Source organism: Symsagittifera roscoffensis, chromosome 2, assembly GCF_963678635.1.
Source record: "Symsagittifera roscoffensis chromosome 2, txSymRosc1.1, whole genome shotgun sequence".
Taxonomy (NCBI): Eukaryota; Metazoa; Xenacoelomorpha; order Acoela; family Convolutidae; genus Symsagittifera; species Symsagittifera roscoffensis.
In genome coordinates this window covers 9,971,292-9,988,848 of record NC_087063.1, presented here as the reverse complement: position 1 = coordinate 9,988,848, position 17,557 = coordinate 9,971,292, and the positions used below count along the sequence as shown (strand labels likewise).

General features: G+C 33.1%; 1 protein-coding gene across 3 annotated transcripts in view; it reads right to left on the bottom strand.

Annotated features, from left to right (window-relative positions):
• The window catches only part of LOC134839242 (uncharacterized), a 36,436-nt gene extending 31,097 nt beyond the window's left edge, over nt 1-5,339 (bottom strand). For 2 of the 3 annotated variants that reach the window (XM_063854732.1, XM_063854733.1), the window contains exon 1: nt 5,078-5,339. Coding sequence is in view for 1 of the 3 variants with exons in the window: in XM_063854733.1 (XP_063710803.1) it covers nt 5,078-5,082 (5 nt within the window). In the remaining 2 variants the exon portion in view is untranslated. Of the gene's footprint in view, nt 1-318; nt 982-5,077 lie in introns of those variants that run through there. The other variant, XM_063854731.1, reaches the window with a different exon arrangement.
• Between the last annotated feature and the right edge of the window lie 12,218 nt (nt 5,340-17,557).

Genomic DNA, 17,557 nt, shown 5'->3' with positions numbered 1-17,557 from the left:
AGCTGAGTTGAAAAAAGCAGATCAAAACTAATTTGATGATGCAGTTATTTTCAGCTTAGGAGCCTAGAAATGGAATCTACAGACGCATCGGTGCCAATAAATGGAAACTTTCTCTTGGACTAAAAAAATCATAATCATCGAAAAAAAAGATGGTTATTGGCTTTTTTATTACCTAGAGTGAAACCATTTATAGGGCTTTTATGACGCTATTTCTTGTTTTTAATGACTCTGACTATATTCTGACAATTGTAACATAAAATTTAAATGCTAACTAATTTTTAAGGGAGGCTTTGAACAAGTTCGAAGTGAAAAAGTTACCAGAAAACAAAAATGACAAACATAACTTAGGGGATATTTTAAAATTTATCAGGGGTAGTATATAGGCAACGCTAGTAGGTAAATCTCTTAATGGTCTTACTGGACTAGCCGACAGAAAAAGAGAGGGGGAGATTATAATCTCAGGATAAGATTAAATTGGCTCTGCTTTCTGGTACTACAGCTTCTACAAGGGCTGGCTAAAGGGCTTTGCTTTGACACAATATCAATCATTATAGTCTAATGAAAACGAAAACAGACGTTTTTGATGTTTATTAAACCAAGAGCTCAGTCTTAAAAGGCAGAGTAAATGGTTGTCGCTTGGAGGAGATTTATAATGAAGCTGATATATTTTCAATGACCGAGAATTTTTACATAATTTATAGATTTGGGAACAAACAATACAAAATGTCTGTTGCTTGTCGTGTCCATTCTAAAATTCCGATGGGATCTGAAATTGCCCTTTTGTTGTCGCAAATTTCTATTTTATCCCCTACCTGTGCATACATTCATCATAGATTCCCCCTTTACCCTTTATTATCAACCTATTAAAAGTTGCGTAGTACTTGATAGATACATATGCATCTTTTTGATTTTTTTCACATCAACGAAAACTTTGTTAGACTCTCTTCTTAAATCCACCTACCCAGGTTAACCTCCACATACTGAAATTGCTAGTCAAACAAATACATACAATTTATTAGTGAAAAACCGATAGTAATTCTATCCAAACAATGGAGATTAAAAATTTTAAAAAAATTTTTTTCATTTAAAATTTTCAAAAATTTTTTTTCATTTATATCTGTCGCAAAACGAATTTCTACTCTTTTGCAAAAAAACAGCACGCAAAATATAATTTTTTGTTCAAAAAGTAGTCCAGTTGATCAAAAGTATTCTAAAAATTTGTTGCTTTTTTCAAGTTGTGTTTTTTCCAGCAAAAACATTTTTTTTTGTTTCTGAACTTCTGCAACAGCAGAGTATTGCAGCGCCACTTGTAAAAGTTTGAGTAAATTTATACTACATAAATGCATCACAGTTAGTTTTACTCCATGGAAAAGTCTCATTATGCAATTTTTTGATTTCTTAGGGGTATTTATTCTCCAGGGTTACTTTGCTTAAACAAACACAAAAGTTGAGAATTGGAAAAAAAAAACAATCTGCGTTTGCGAAAAAATACTATTCATACAATTTCATGCAATAAAAATAAAAAAGAACGTCCTCGTGGAATCCGCTTACAATTCACAAAATGCACTGTTTGTCCTCGTAATGACTGTTTTGACCTTTTGAAATTATTCTGAAAAAAGGCTGAAAATTGATTGTTTATACAGTTTGTTTAAATCGATAACTTTATGCTTGTCGATTAGAATTATTTTGTTACAAATTGTTGAATGAGAGCTACGAAAGCTGCAGTGAAAACCAGTTTTTCATTTTTTTCTGAGTAATTTCTGCACAGAAAGACCATCAAAACTTTTCTGTGTTGTGTTATCGAAACCATTTTGTCGTCAGAGACAACTTATTTCGAATCTTTTTAGCCAAAATCTCGTATGTACAGTTGAATATATAGAAAAGTTTAAAAAAGTGAATGAAGTTTTTGTGCTACTGAGGCAGTTGTTTTAGATGCTCTAATGGCAGCTTCGTGGCTTTAAAGCCCTAAAAATATTAGCTGGAACTGTGTTAGTTTTGATTCACAGCATAAGGTTTACAAATTCTTCTATCTTCTAAGCTGTATTCATCAAGGGGGAGTTCAAAGTTTTTTTACGGCCGCAAAAAAATGTACTGAGGAACTTTGGATTTGGGAGTGTAATTTTAGCATGCCTGGTTAGGTACCACAAATGCAGTGCTGATTTGAATTATCCGGACAAAACAAACAAAACTTGAGTTTTTCTCAATTTGGGTTAAGTTTAGACAAAACGTAAAAAGAACAATAGTTGCTAAGACTTTCATCAGAATTAATATGGTGCAATTTTTTCTCCAAAAATCCAAACCAAAACTTAACCCCAAATATGAGTCATTTTGACTTTTTCAATTAATCAAGAATTACGTTAAATTTACATTGTTAATTGATGAGAAGTATATATCACAAGAATCCTCTTACACAGCCCGACAAAAATCTAGAAAAAATAAATCACCATAAATCTGTATAAGAGAAAATATTTTCACTTGATCGTCAAGAAGTGGGATTTTTACTATATAAAACCCAAAATCTTTGCGTAAAAACAAATTATAATCAACTTACTCATTTTTTTGGAGAATTTATTTGGAGAAGTAAATAGCTTCTTGAGATATACATTTCTCATCAATTAACGCAGTAGTTTCAGCGTAATTCTTGATTAAATGAAAAAACTAAAATGACCCATTTTTGGGGATAAGTTTAGTTCAGAATTTCCGAGAAAAAGTTGCAGCATTTTATTTCTGATGAAATTCAAAGCAACTTATGTTCTCTTCACTTTGAGAACAACGTGTATGAAAATTCAGGTTTTGTTCATTTTATCCGCATAGTTTAAATCAGCACTGTATATTTTAGCGTGGTTCGAATGCTAGTTCAAATTATAACCCTTCCAGTTATTTTTGAAACTGAAATGAAACACTCCAAAAATGAACAGAAAAATTGGCTCGACTTATTTTGATTTTCATACCAAAGTAGGGGTGATGAATTACATTTTTTGTCAATTCACTAAAAAAAATTTAAAAGTAGTTTTATTTATTAATTAAAATTTTTTTAGAAAGCTCTGGAAGTTGCGCTTAAAACCTCTCGCACAAAATAAGTTAAATAAAAAGAGGCATTTTTGTACCGTGTGCGCAGCAATCGGCGAACTATGATGTTCTGACTTTTTTTGAAAAAGTTTCGAATAAATAACTAGGAATAGAGAAATTTTTTTTCATCTTTTCATCCATTTTTGACTTATTTAAAGTGAGCTCATAGTGGATCCAACGAGATATCAGTGACGAGAAACGCTGTTTCACTGTTTAAACTCAAAAATATGGAACTGGCCGAATACTCAGACGAGTGTGAATACTTCGTATCTTAAAGTTTTGTTTAAAGTCATATAAAAATTATAAAAATTTGAATAAATTGCTTTGAAGGCACTCTGATTTTAGTCATTGTTAAAATTTTAGAGATTATATATTTTTTTTCCAGTTCCCGCCATGGATATTTTTGTGATTAAAGAAAGCTTATTTACAATCAGTAGCAGTTTTAAGGGGGGAGGTTAGCGCGCACCGAAAAAAATTTGGCCAAAACAAAGTTTTTTTAGTGCTTCGGGAGAGCTCGGAAAATTTTTTTGATGATCTAAACTGGACAGCGTGAACAACTGGACAACACTTTTTTCATACAAATATCCGTTATCAACATTTGTAAAACAATTTTTGTTGTATTTTTACGAGGATATGGAGAGAATATGGATCTGAAAAAGAGAAGTGCAATTTTTTCGGCTCTTTTTTGCAATGATAATTTTAATCGAAACTACATGTGTTCGCTGATAAGTTTTGCGTGGTCTCAAAAACAAAGCAATAAAATTGTTATCTCACTAATAGATTTATAGCACGTGGTATAAAAATAAAATATTTTATGCTTTAGGTCTGTTTGTTGGGCCGTTACCTGCCTATCAATGAGTATATGCCCATTCCTCCACGTGAAGCGGTGTCTTTTTCTTATGACAGTTGAACGAATTCTTTGGGAAAGAAAAGAAAATAGTTTACAAAATGCTCTTTCAGCGGCCTAATTCTGAATGGCTCCCTGTAGTAAAAAAAATATGGCTTTTTCCCCCTCCTTACACTTTTAGATTTCAATTTTCAATTTTGAAAAACAATTTTTATGTTACCATAATATAATGTAATTTTGAATGATGAGCAAACTTACTATTGTGAACACAATTGTTTTTCATATCTTACATCGTAACATCATAACATCAAGCTTTCAGCCATAATAGTACGTAAGACAGCTAAGAAAGTTGAAATTTTAAAATATGGGGGGGGGGGGGGCGGAAAAAGGCCTAAAATAAATCGGTGTTATGAGATTTAATTTCGTTACCATGAAAAGTACCACAATCTAATTGGAATTTTAGGTCGATCTACCAGGTGAAAATTTAAGCTATTAATGTGTCCATGTATTTGTCTCTTGACAAGTTGACCTTCTAGCCCCCTCTCCTTCAATCACAACAACCCTTTTCCTTCCGCTGTAGCTTTTGAGAATAGCCTTAACTTCAAATGAAGAGACGTAGAGGTTAAGCTTACTGTCACTCTTGTCAAAAGAAACCCTAATTTCTAAGTACAATTCACCATTATAAATCTCCCCAAAAAGTTCACATTGGAATCACTTGTCAAAAATGCTTAGAATTGCTTACAAATGGCTAATTTAACAAAGGGTTCAATTTTATTTTCACCAAAATGACCATTCGGCAAACTTTGGCTCAGTTCCTTCATAAATCCCACATGATGGAAAAAATCGATTCTTTTCCAACATTTGAATTTCAAAATTGAAAAAAAAACTTTAACAATGTCATATTGCTATGAAATTTTGCACAGTGATTAAACGAACTGTTGAGAGCAGATTTTTTTTCATATTTGATGTCGTAACGCATATAGCCTAATAACACATTAAAAATTTGAAATTAGAAATATCATATGTGGCCGTGAAACTAGAAAAGAGTCAAAAATTCTACTGTATGTGAGGGGAGGGGTGTTATAACTTCTTTGTCACTCGTGGAAGGAGCTATAACAAAAAGAACCCAAGAACCCAATTTTTCTATTTAAAACAACTCACCCCATACTAGTTGTTGAAGAGTTTCCTTTTACAAGTTGTTACTGAAGTAGTATTTCACGGGTTGATAAAAATCAAGGAAACGGTAACAAAGTTTAACAACCCAAAGATAGTTATCATATAAATACTACAGGTTAAATGCTGTCACTAAATCTTTGACAACTCCTTACAAATTAAAATATCTGCAATTTCGACCTCTTGCCTTGATTCCGATTATTTCCCTTTTTTCTTACTCGCCTCATTGGCTTTAGGCGTGCTTCTCTGATCCGCCACAACTTGTTTATTTCAACAAGCCTATAAAAATAATGAAACGCTTCAAATTAAAAGTGCATTTAAACCTAATGGCAGCACAAATAAAAGCTTACAGCCACTAGAGAAGAAAATTAGCACATGTTTTTGAGTTCGGTAACTATAGAAGGTTGCAAAAAGTTCGGACTAACAGAAATAATTAAAAAGAGCAATCTGCCAATTTTGAGCAATTTTTGCATGCAAATTTGAAATTTTAGGCGACTCTGAGACATATTTTTAATTAGTCATTTGCTCTTTTTAATTATTTTTGTCTGTCCGAACTTTTTGCTACTAATTATAATTTTGCGAGAAACTCACAAACAGTTTCATGTGTGCTGAATTCTCGGAAAGTTGGATTTTTCGGATTGTTCGGAAATCGAATCAAACTTCTCAGGCAGTTATAGAGAGTTGTAAAAAGCTCGGACAGACAGAATTAATTAAAAAGAGCAATTGTACCATTTTGACAGATTTTTGCATGCAATTTCTTTTTTCATACAACCTTGAGACACAAAATAGGGCTGAAAAAATAGATTTTGCATGCTAATTTTTTGGAAAATAGGTCAATTGATCTTTTTAATTAAATTTGTCTGTCCGAACGTTTTTCTACTACTAATTATAGACACCGCGTTAACTTCTAACGCTTCGGTTCAGAGAGTTGTGTTTGATTTTTGATCTTTGCTGTTATACGGCCCAAAATTGATTTTTTTTTGTTCTAGAAACTGAATCGTAATGCTGGTTTTTGATTGATTGAAATTATTTCCCAGCAAAAGGGAAAATGGATTCCCACTGAAAGGATCTCAGGTCCAGTCGTCCTGAAAATCTTGCCAATATCTTAAAAATTTTTGGAAGATTTATCGAAGATATCAAAAAAATTCATTGTTTTTTGGCTTTTTCGGGGTTATCTTAGTGTCGAAATTACATGAAAACATCCAAGAAATGTCTAAGATGGCCCGGGAAGCTCAACAGAGGAATTTGATTTTTGGTGCAATCTTGAAAAACCTCGAAGAAGATAAAAGAGAAAAGACACTCCACTTGATGTCAAATTACTGGGTTGAAAACTAAGTTTGCTTGAGCGATCAAGCGTGGCAGTCTTACAAAGGTTAGAGTATTCTTTGACTTGATTGGCTCTATGCTTTCAAGCATTTAGGCATTGCTGCTCGTGACAAAAACTTCATTGCTTTTCACTGCTGGCTGTTTTGCTGCTTAGGCCTCACTTATAATTACACTAGGCAAAGAATTTGTATAGTAAATTTTCAAAAAATAGTTTATTTTCCTAGAATGCAAAATATTTTTTTATCTCATAATTGTTGTAATGTGCAGACGAAAAAAAAAACTTAGATGACAATACAAAACATTTATTCAGCTTTTTGGGCGAGCGGACATTTCGGCACGTTGGATTTTCACCTTCAATTTCTCTAAAATTGATATATATATATATATATATATATATATATATATATATATATATATATATATCTCAGCGTGGCCGTGATTGCCTCGCTCCAATTTTTACCTTCGACCGCCTACTTTCACCCTCTTGAAATTGGAACGAAAAATTGTTGTTGAAGACTTTTTGATATTTCATAACAAAATTTATTTCAGCATCCAAATCAAATAATTTTTTTACTTCAATCTTTTCTCTAAAAATTGTGGGATTAAATAACATCCCCCCTCAAAATGCATTGGAGGTGTGCGTTAACGCGGAAGGTTTTAAACATGATCTATCTTGTTTGAGGAGGGGGATAACTTAACTTAATCTAAATTGTAAAACGGAAAAGAAGCAATTTTAGCACTGCGAGTTTCAAAAAACTTTTCTAGTACAAAACCAATCAGTTTGCTGGCTCAAAAAACATTTAGGTTTTCTAATTGAACGACTCTTCAACTATCCAGGAGTTGCAACAAGACTGGTCGTATCAAGGCGAAGCCCTGAATGAAACGACTGCTTTTTAAGGTCTATGGAGCATGATGTTTTCTTCAAATTGGTTTAAGATTTTTTTTAAAATCATCCCCCAGATGCCGTATTAAGTACAAATTGATTTTTTTGCTCCTATTAGTGTAGCAATTTTGAAAACTAGCCTACTGTCTAAGCGAATTCTAAAAGAGGTGAAATCTCCGCTTACGCATTAATGGCGCAAAATATATCGAGCAGTATTTAGATAAGCGCGTATTTATGCTCGTAAGCAGGCAGACAAATACTTTACTAATCAATCAGAATCGAGAATAGAACGAAAACAAAGGATATAAATATTTAATCAGAGGCGAAAATTAGCTTCACACCACTTGCGATACAAATATGAATGTTTACAATTATAGTCAAACGGAAAAAAAAACTTCAGAAAATTGAGGTTGTCTATAAAAATTTGCAACAAAAGCCCACAAATTCCGGAAATAAATTGCATGGAACATTAAATAAATACAAAACATTTTGGAATGCTAGAAAAAAATCATTTTTTTAAAATAATGTCTGCAGAACTAAGACGACAAAAATAAACAGATCGACAATAATCTAAGGAGCCAAAAATTTTCTAATTGCAAAAAAAGTGCAGGTCTTGTCTGGAATTGAACTCCCGGGCTTTGTCGTCTTAAGCATGGGGACTTAGCCAACTTGTAAGATCGCTGAAAAAATTCTACTTTGACGACAAAAGTTAACAAACGGACGATAGCCGGAAAAAGCACAAAAACTCTAGTTTGCAAACAAAACTCTGCAGTCTAAGCAGTTGAGGTACCTCTGCTCCAGATGCACCTGATGGTTGGATGAATTGAACTTATATTAATTAAGCAAAACAAAGCCGAAAATATCTGAGCTGAAACCTTTCACAGCGAAAAAAATCCAAGAATTTCTAAACTAATTAAAAATTTTTATGTCCCTTTTCCCCTCAGAACACACACACAAACGCACGCACACAAAAAAATTTTCAATTCCCAAATGACGCAATAGGAGCCAACTAGGTCGATATAAAATAAACCGAATATTATTAAGCCGATAAAAAAGACAAAAAGTGAAACAAAAAAGAAATTTTTAGATATCAAGGTAGAAAAATTGCAAACAATGTACAAAACAATCGATTCGGCAGATTTTTAAAATGCTAAAACACTACAGTAAAAATTGCTTGCAGCAAAAAAATATAAAAATCATTCTTAAGCGTGGCATTTGAGCCCGAAAACATAACCAGACAAATAATAGGCCGAAACTTTTTTGAACCACAATATTTACCGTTTGAAAATTAAGTCCTAGTCAGATCTGAAGTCAAAAACAATTCTGTCACAGGCTTATTTGTTACATCTAGGCTGAGTGTGCAGGAGACACTAAAAAGTTGAAATCATTATGAACCAAGTTACCACCAGGAGTCTAAATGACTCCTGTGATCCAAGTTATTTAAGGGGGAAAAAGTCTAGTACCGGATTGCAATACCCTTACTTTTTTACCAAGGGTAAAAAAACCAAAAGTGAAACCGCGGAAAGATGAATTTGAGCCTAAATAACTTTAAAGACTTTTCCTATTAAGAAAAAACGAAAAAATCAATCATCGCGACTTATATAAGAGTCTTAGCTACGTTCACCAACTTAGAAAACTGGCGTGGCCTCGGTTTCGAATGTTTCGAACGTTTCGAACGTTTGATCTTTCGTGATATAACCCCGCTCTTTACCAACAGACTACTCGACCCACATTTTGATGAAATTTAACTTATTAAAAAGTAAGCTAGCTATCAAATGATTCAAATGGTTCTGTTAAACTGTTAAGCCGAAGTAAGTCTTTATTCCAGTTTGATAACGCTTGCTAATCGCACGCAGGCGATATTAATTTTTAATTTCTTCATTGTCTCGATTCTGATTGGTGAAGATAGTATTTTTCAACTCAATGATGAGTATGAATACGCGGTTGTCTAAATACAGACCGCACTCCGCTGGTTAATTGTCTCAAATTGAACATATTAGCAATCTGTAAACCCCCATAATTTTACAAAAAAAATCACAGGTAAAACATTTTTTAATTTTTGATCTTAAGACAAAACTTCTCGAATTATATTAGAGAAAACTTCATAAAAAATTGCTAGTTAATAAGTAGAAAACTGTGTGCAGAAAAACCAGCACGAGAACAAGTAATCCGTCATTTTCTTTAAAAATAGTCGGAACAACAAGGCAGAGATTCCTTATTAGGTACAAAGTTTGCATATGCTTATTCGTTGAGTTAGTTCTGTATAGGGGTGGCATTTTGTTAGGGGGCGGGAATAGTTAAGGAAGTCCGAAAAACTCTGCTGAAACAAATATCTACTAAATCTAAACCTCAATATTTGCAAAATAGCTTCAAGAATTTAACGAACAAATCAAGTTTGATTAAATGTCTTTCCGTATCCAAGGACATTTATTTTGTTAAATCAAATATTTGATTCAACCTCGTAGTAATTTATGTTTTTTCTTGTTATGTTATATAACCATTGCGTAATATTGTACACTAGATTCTTATACAATCAGTTCTGCAACTGCATAAGTATATTGAAACAATAATGTGTCCCCTCTCTCTCTCTCTCTCTCTAAATGGGCACTAGTGGACAAAAATTTTACCAACGACTTTAAAGGTTTTTGACATGCTCCAAATTGTCACAACCGAAGGTCCAGGGTCAGTTGTTATTTTGTTTGTTACTGAAATATCACTTAAATTTACAGTTATCACTCTCAGATAGGTCCATGTTATGGGCTTTCTAGTCGCAGAAAATAGTTTCTGCTCCTCTGTTCTCCCTGTCAATTATCTGCTTTCCGTTGGATAGGTTTGCGAGTCTATGCTCAGTTCATATGCAAGCTTAATCCTGTTTGAATTTCTTTGCCTTAACAGCTAGATTTAAGAGAAATACTGATGTTATGAAATAAGTTAGAGCCAGTAACGGATTTAGGGGGGGGGGGGGAGACGCCTTTTTTTTCAGGGATTCGACCCCCTACCGACCCAAAGGGTCCCACCTTTGTACTATTTTGAGATATCAATTTTTGGCTGGCTGACCTTAAAATTTTTCTAAAGGCGCCTTTGTTGCCAATCTATACTAATTTTGAAGAGGGAGCGGGCGCCGAAAAAACGCAATTTTTGGGTCCAAACTTTTCATAAAGTGCATAAAAATGCCTTTTTTGGCTTGTTTTTTACACAAACATGCCTGCGGCGCAGAAAAATTTGTCAAATTAAGGTTTTTATATTGATTTGAGAGAGCTCACTAGAAAATCATTTTGGTTGACCTGAAAAAAACCACCCCCCATCGAGAAATTCTTAGTTCCGCGCCTGATTATATTATATAATCGATTATTTTTGAAAAAAAATAATCCATATAATGCATTATGATTGATTATAATCCATTTAATTTTTAGAATTAAATTCGATTATTTTTGCAGAAATTTTTCAAATTTTGCAAGATATTTGCAAAATGTATGTCATGTCTTCTACTAAATGCCCTCAAGTTTTTTAATCTCCTCTCCAACTAAAGAAAGGGAGGGTAAACTGGGTTGGGGGTAAACTAGTGGGGGGGGGGGGTTAAACAAGTGTGGGGGGGGGGGTAAACTGGGAGGTGGGGGGGGGGGGGGTAAAGTAAGGGGGTAAACTAAGATGAATTGAAAAAGTAGAGACAAAAAATTGAAAACTGGGCGGTGGGGGGGGGGGGGGTTTGGGTAAAGTAAGGGGGTAAACTGGTAAACTGAGATGAATTGAAAACGTAGAGACAAAAAAAATAAAAAATTTTATGTGAAAAGTAACATTTTATGAAACTTAATACGTAGCAACTGCACTAAACAGGAAATGAGATAATTTTGAAAAATATAAAAATTTCATTATTAACCTCTCAAAACATCCATTATAATTGATTATAATCGATTATGATTGATTATAATAGATTATTTAGGCATAAAATTATTAGTATTGTAATCCATTTTAAATGGATTATAATCGATTATTTTGTAATTGTGTAGATACTGACCATATTATGACAATATAATCGCTTATGATCCATGGGCGCTCGGTGCGAGAAACAATGTTCACTATATTAAGTTAGGGAGGGGCAGGTGGACCAAATGAACCATCTCCCCCTATATCAAAACAACCGACCCAAACAAATTTTTTAGGAACAAAAGTCAATGTTTTATGTTCCGAGCGGTTGCTACTTTTCTGCGCTATGTTAATGCGTTGTTCAAAATTCTATTTGAAATGTTTAAATAAAGCATGAATTTTTTGGTCAAAGGCTATTTGTGGCCAAAAAAATCTCCTTGTGGGTCTCGAATTGCAACCTCTTGATAGCTAGACGTTTTTTGTACTGATAGTTGTTCGTAGTGTAGTGATCTGAAGCAAAATTACACTTGTTATAATTTTTTTTATAAATTGCCGAATGTGAGACTGTTCAGACCAAATTTGGTTACTCTTTTTCAAAAATGTTCAAAATAGCCATGAATTACATTCAGTTAAATTCTAGACATGTTCAGACCGTATTTTGATGATATTTTGGGTGAACTGAATCACTTTTTTTCATTTCTCAAGGCATTTAGCTCGATTCAGGTTTAATGTCAAAAGCAAACAAGGATAGCCGGCTACTGTGCAAGTAGCACACAATGCTCCAACCGTAGTCCAAAAAACACACATTTTTTTCCATCTAGTTTCGTTTTTTTTTAATCTGCGTGGAGTCTGAACGAAAAACTGAAACTTCAGAGTATACGACAATAATTGTAAGAAAGACAAAATTTGAAGAAAAATCTAAGGAACACCAAAGTATCAAAAAAATTAAAACACTTTTCAAGTTTTGCAGCAATTTTTCGAATTTTTGACAATTTTATTATGCAAAAACTCCAAAACAAATTTACTTGACTAAAAATAATTTCTTAGGGCCTAGAATATGCAAAAATACGTATTTTGAACCTACGAACTGGCGTTATTTGCTCGAAAGTGAATTAAAATTTAAAAAATTAGAACCCGTTTTGCTCAATACTGGGACAAATTTTAGAAATTTTATAAGGTCGAGCGACTCATGACTAAAAAGGCTTCAGTATGATATATCACTAGACCTATTTTTTTATTTAATTGCGGTAGCTGATTTTGCCTGTAAGCAAACAGAACAAAAACAAAGGAAAACAAAAGAAAACAAGGATAGCGGTTACTGTGCAAGTAGCACAGAATTTTCCGACCAGAGTCTGAGAAAAGTACGAAAAAAAAACGAATTTAGGCATGTTTGAAATTCATAGTATAAAAGGCCATTTTCAATTTTTTTGCTGAAATTTTTTGAATTTCAATTCTTTATTGAAAAAAATAAGCTAAAAACTCTAAAAACTACTTTTAATCCAGTAAAATTATGTTTTCACGGCTTAAAGTAAGCTTAAATAAGCTATTGTAAGCCTAAACGCAAACACGATAATAGTTCGAAGTTAGACCAGAAACCAAAATTTCGATCGGTTTTTCTCTACTTGGTGAAAAAATTTTAGGACTGTTATTTTTCAATGAAAGGGCTTCAATTTGATTTATCACTAGACCCCTTGTTATAACTATTTTTGGTTCCCGATTTTGCGTAGAAATCAAAAAGAAAAAAACTAAGATACATCTGAATACAAAGTTCCTCCCCATTTTTAAATGGTCGGAACACCAAGAACAAGGATTGTAGGTTATTGTGCAAGTAGCGCACAATGTTCCGACCATAGTCTTAAAAAGGATTCAAATTTTGCCTTTTTTTTCGGCTAGGTGATAAAAGGAGCTGAACAAAAATTTTTGCAAATTTGCAGTTTTTGGAGTTTTTGGAAAATTTCGATTCCAAAAAAGCGCTAGCATACTCAAAATAAAATATTGTTTCTCGAGTAAAATTAAGTTTTTACATCGCTCGAATAAAGACGAAACAACAAAAATTTCAAACCGGTTGTTCTCACCACTGGGAAATTTTTTGTAAATTTTAATGTGGTGCGAATCACGATTGTAAGGGCTTTATTATGATATATCAATCAACCCAGTCCGATGATTATTTGCCGTACCTGATTTTGCGTGGAAAAAAAACAAAAAAAAATAAAACGCACCCGAATACAAAGTTCCTCCCTATTTTCAACGATTGGAACGAAAACAAAAGTAAAAAAAGTTGAAGTCTTTGATTCTTAGGATAAAGCTGAAAACTCCAAAAACTAACTTCGTTTGAGTAAAATCAAACATTCAAGGCTTAAATTAAGCCTGTTCACTCGCTCGAAATTAGACGAAAAATTTAAAAAAACTCAAACTGGTTTTGCTCGACACTGGGAAAACTTTTTGATAATTTATAATGTCTTTCGAATCATGACAGAAAGGTTTTAATATAATATATCACTCAATTCAATTCAAATATTATTTGTGATAGCTGATTTTGCGTGGAAAACAACAAACAAGAGGGTAGCCGGTTACTGTGCAAGTAGCACAGAAAGTTTCGATCACAGTCTTAAAAAAATACAAAATTGTTTTCTCAAATTTGTGTCGTGATCAAATTAGTCTGCCTGTTATGATGATAAAAATATGAACAAAAAAGAACTTTGGCAAATTTGAGATTCAAAATAAGTTAGGTCAATTGGAAAACAGTTTTTGAAGAAAAATGACTAGAAAAACGAAAAAAAAAAATTTGAAATTGTTTTTCAAAATTTTTTTCAACTTTTTTTGCGGAATTTTTTTGAATTTTCAAGTTTCTTATTCCCAGAATTGCGCTATAAAACTCCAAAAACTGCCTTACAAATAATAAAAATCATATCAAGGGGGCTAATAAGGGGGAAAGGGGTGCGAACGCCTTTCTCCGCAGAAACTCGGCCCCCTCACACCAAAAGGCGCTTTCTGGTTTCCAAATATACTAGAATCGAGGGAAAACGAAAAACAATTATCAACGCTCGGATTAAAAAATAATTTCAAAAATATTAAAACATGAAAACAAAACTAGCTTTTTAGTTTTGATAAGACGTTTTCTGAACTGATTAATCTAATTTATCAAATTTTTGATCAAAACAGCTCGAGATGTCCTTCCTGTGTTTTGCACGGGAAAATTTTGGGAGCAGGAATTTTCCATTGCTTAACTGTTTGTTAAACCAATCTTAAATAGCTTCAGTTTAAGTGCCGCTGTTTCTTATCTCTAAAAAATGCTTTTAGTTTTAGCATTGCCAAGGTTATTAAGGCATTAACGTTAAAAGAATTTCTAATCTGAATGCCAAAGACGAGATTTGTAATTAAAAAGTCGTCTCGAAATTTCTGAAATCAGATGGAAGACTGACCTCCAAAATCAAATCCAGTGAAAAACTTAAAGTGTTTTATGCTATCTTGTCTTCTAATTTATGCAGTTTGGCGCCCATTTCAATCCCTTTTACAACAAAAACTGAATATTTAGAATAAAATTAGTTTTTTTTTGAGTTTTCAAAAACTATACTCTATGTGGAAGAGGATGTGTTTTAAAAAGATTGTTTCCCACAGTCATTTGATAAAAAATTGATCTTTCACTGAGCGAAAAAAAATAAGAAGTTAACGTAAGAGAACCTTTTTTCTAAATTTAAGTAATTGTTAATTTTTGAATTGTTTTTGTTCGGAGTAAATTGAGAAACCAGCAGATAACAATATGCTTTTGAAAAGTAACAATTACTTAACCATGTTTCTCTTCTCTGTAACCTGTAGGAAAAACAAAAAAATTCAAGCTAGTTTTTCTCGACATTGAAGTACTTTTTTGAACCAGCAGTGGCAGGAGTAATCCCTTCTGATTGAGACAGGACAGACTAAAAATAGGCCATGCAGAATTTAATTGTTTAGCCCACAGGTTGTGATACACAAAATAAAATTAGAGACATAAAATCGCTTCCGAGAAACGAAATGTTCAATTTTATGATCATTTTGGGCATTAAATTGGCTATAGAAGTCCCATTACTCTGATACAATGATGAAAAAAGAATTTAAGTCAAAAAAGAAAAAGGCAGAAGTTCATTGAGTCCATGTTAACATCTGAGCAATAAACCCAGTGTGTAACTACTTTCTATAATTACAGGAAAGTGCAATTATAGTCTATATTCTTCAAGAGCTGGTTTCGGATTTGTGTTTTATGCTGACAATTTTCTGCGATGAAGCTGTGAAAGCAGTCAAGGAAGAAAGTGTTAGCATTTTTCGAAGCAAAATTTCTCCACTGAATAGCGTGAAAGCCCCATCATTCGCAAAACGCAACAAGATTTCTCGTATCAGAGTGAAACCCTAAATGTTCCGACTGACTTTTAAGGACTATGGAGCAGTAATAACATGAAAAAAATTAAATGTAATAAAAGCAAAACCTTTTTTTTATTTGAGATTTTTTTTGTCGAAATCATCTTCCCACTCGCCATATAAAGTACAAAGTGATAAATTTCGCTCCTAGTAACATATCAAATATGACAAATAATCTTCCTTCAACCAATTTGGAACAATTTCTAACCCAGCGCGAAATATATCGCGATTTCTAACACAGCGTTAATAGCGGGAAATATATCGCGTGTTAATTTTCCCAAATTGGCCAAAATGTCAATCTTTAAACCCTCATAATTTTACGAAAAATGATCACAGGTGAAATATCTTTCCAAATTTAAGCTCAAGAAAACAATACCTTTTGAATGATATAAAACATTTTTGTCAAAAATGGCTAGTTAAAAGGTCGAAATTTGTCTGAAGAAAAAAAAACCCACCCGAGCACAAATATTTCGTCACTTTCGTATCGAAAGTCAGAACATTTAGCAAACTTAAAGTAGTCCGTCCTAAATTTGGCAGCCAGTGCAAACTTCATAAGTATTCTCGAATGATACAAAGTAAGATAAAGTAGCGTACCCACTGCACAAAGCTTCCTCGAGAAACAGATTTTGCACATACACTATTATATGAAGTAATAAAAAAATGATAGATACCTAAGGTCATTACATGGATTGAGATTGTTTGGGAAGCTTATTCCTCTTCTCAACTTTTTTTTTCAAAAAAGGTTTTTCCGAAATTTCCACTAAAATTGCTTCAACTTTCTGAATATCGAAAACATGAATCAATTATGTACAGTTAAATTCGAAATTATCTGCAGTATCCAATCCAAAAGATGACTTTAATTTCAAAAAGGTGACATGCAAAGCTGGTAACTTCCGCAGCATTTTGAGAACTGATGGCGAATAACGTGAGTTTTTTAGCCTCAAAATACTGCATAAATGATAACAAGACTGCTCGTATCAGGGCGAAGCCCTGAATATTCCGACTGCCTTTTAAAGTTTATGGAGCAGTAATAACATTTAAAAAAGTTAAATGTAATAAAATAAAATGGATTTTTTTTTCTAAAATTTGACTTTTTTAAATGAAAATCATCCCCCACACGCCATATTAAGTACAAAAGGATAGATTTCGCTCCTTGTAACAAATCAATTGTGGCAAATAAGCTTCTTTCAACCAATTTGGAACGATTTTAAGACGGATTAACTCTACGCTTAAGCGTTTATAGCGCGAAATATATAGCGCATTAATTGTCCCAAATTGACCAAAATGGCAATCTTTAAATCCACATAACTTTATGAAAAATGATCACAGGTTAAACATCTTTTCAAATTTAAGCTCAAGATAACAATTAATTTTTGTTGATATGAAAAAATTTTGTCGAAAATGGCTAGTTAAAAAGTTGCATTTTGTTTGAAAAAATAAAAACCCATCCTGAGCACAAATACTCCGTTACGAAAGTCGGAACAACAACCTGAACACACTTGAACTGAAACAACGGAAAAAGAAGGCATTGTGAATTGCCAGTTTTTTAACGGAGACAAAAATGAAAATATTATATTTCTTGCGCACCCGCTTCCATCGCAAATTAGCTAATCAACACCAATTTTTTTTCCTAAAACTCGTTGGATGCAAAAATGTTCATACTGACAGAAACGTTTCTCATCATAAATCATCATAATCACGATTCTGAATTGAATTTGGAACAATTTTGTGGGGGGGGGGGGGGGGGAGGGGACAAGATAATTCGCCACTCGTAAATAATGCACCTTAAAGTTTCAGTATCAAATTATCACAGAGTTCTTATAGTCACGTTAGTCTTTTGGTGAACGCTTCATAGCAAAATTTAAGCCAAGAAAATTTATTTTTAGCGCGACCCTTGTGGGACCACGGAGATCTATCGATCGAGTCACCGAGAAAAATGTTTTTGAAAGTTGGTCGAATAAAAATAAACAACCCCCAGCATATATATTCCTTGCTTGCTTCGACCT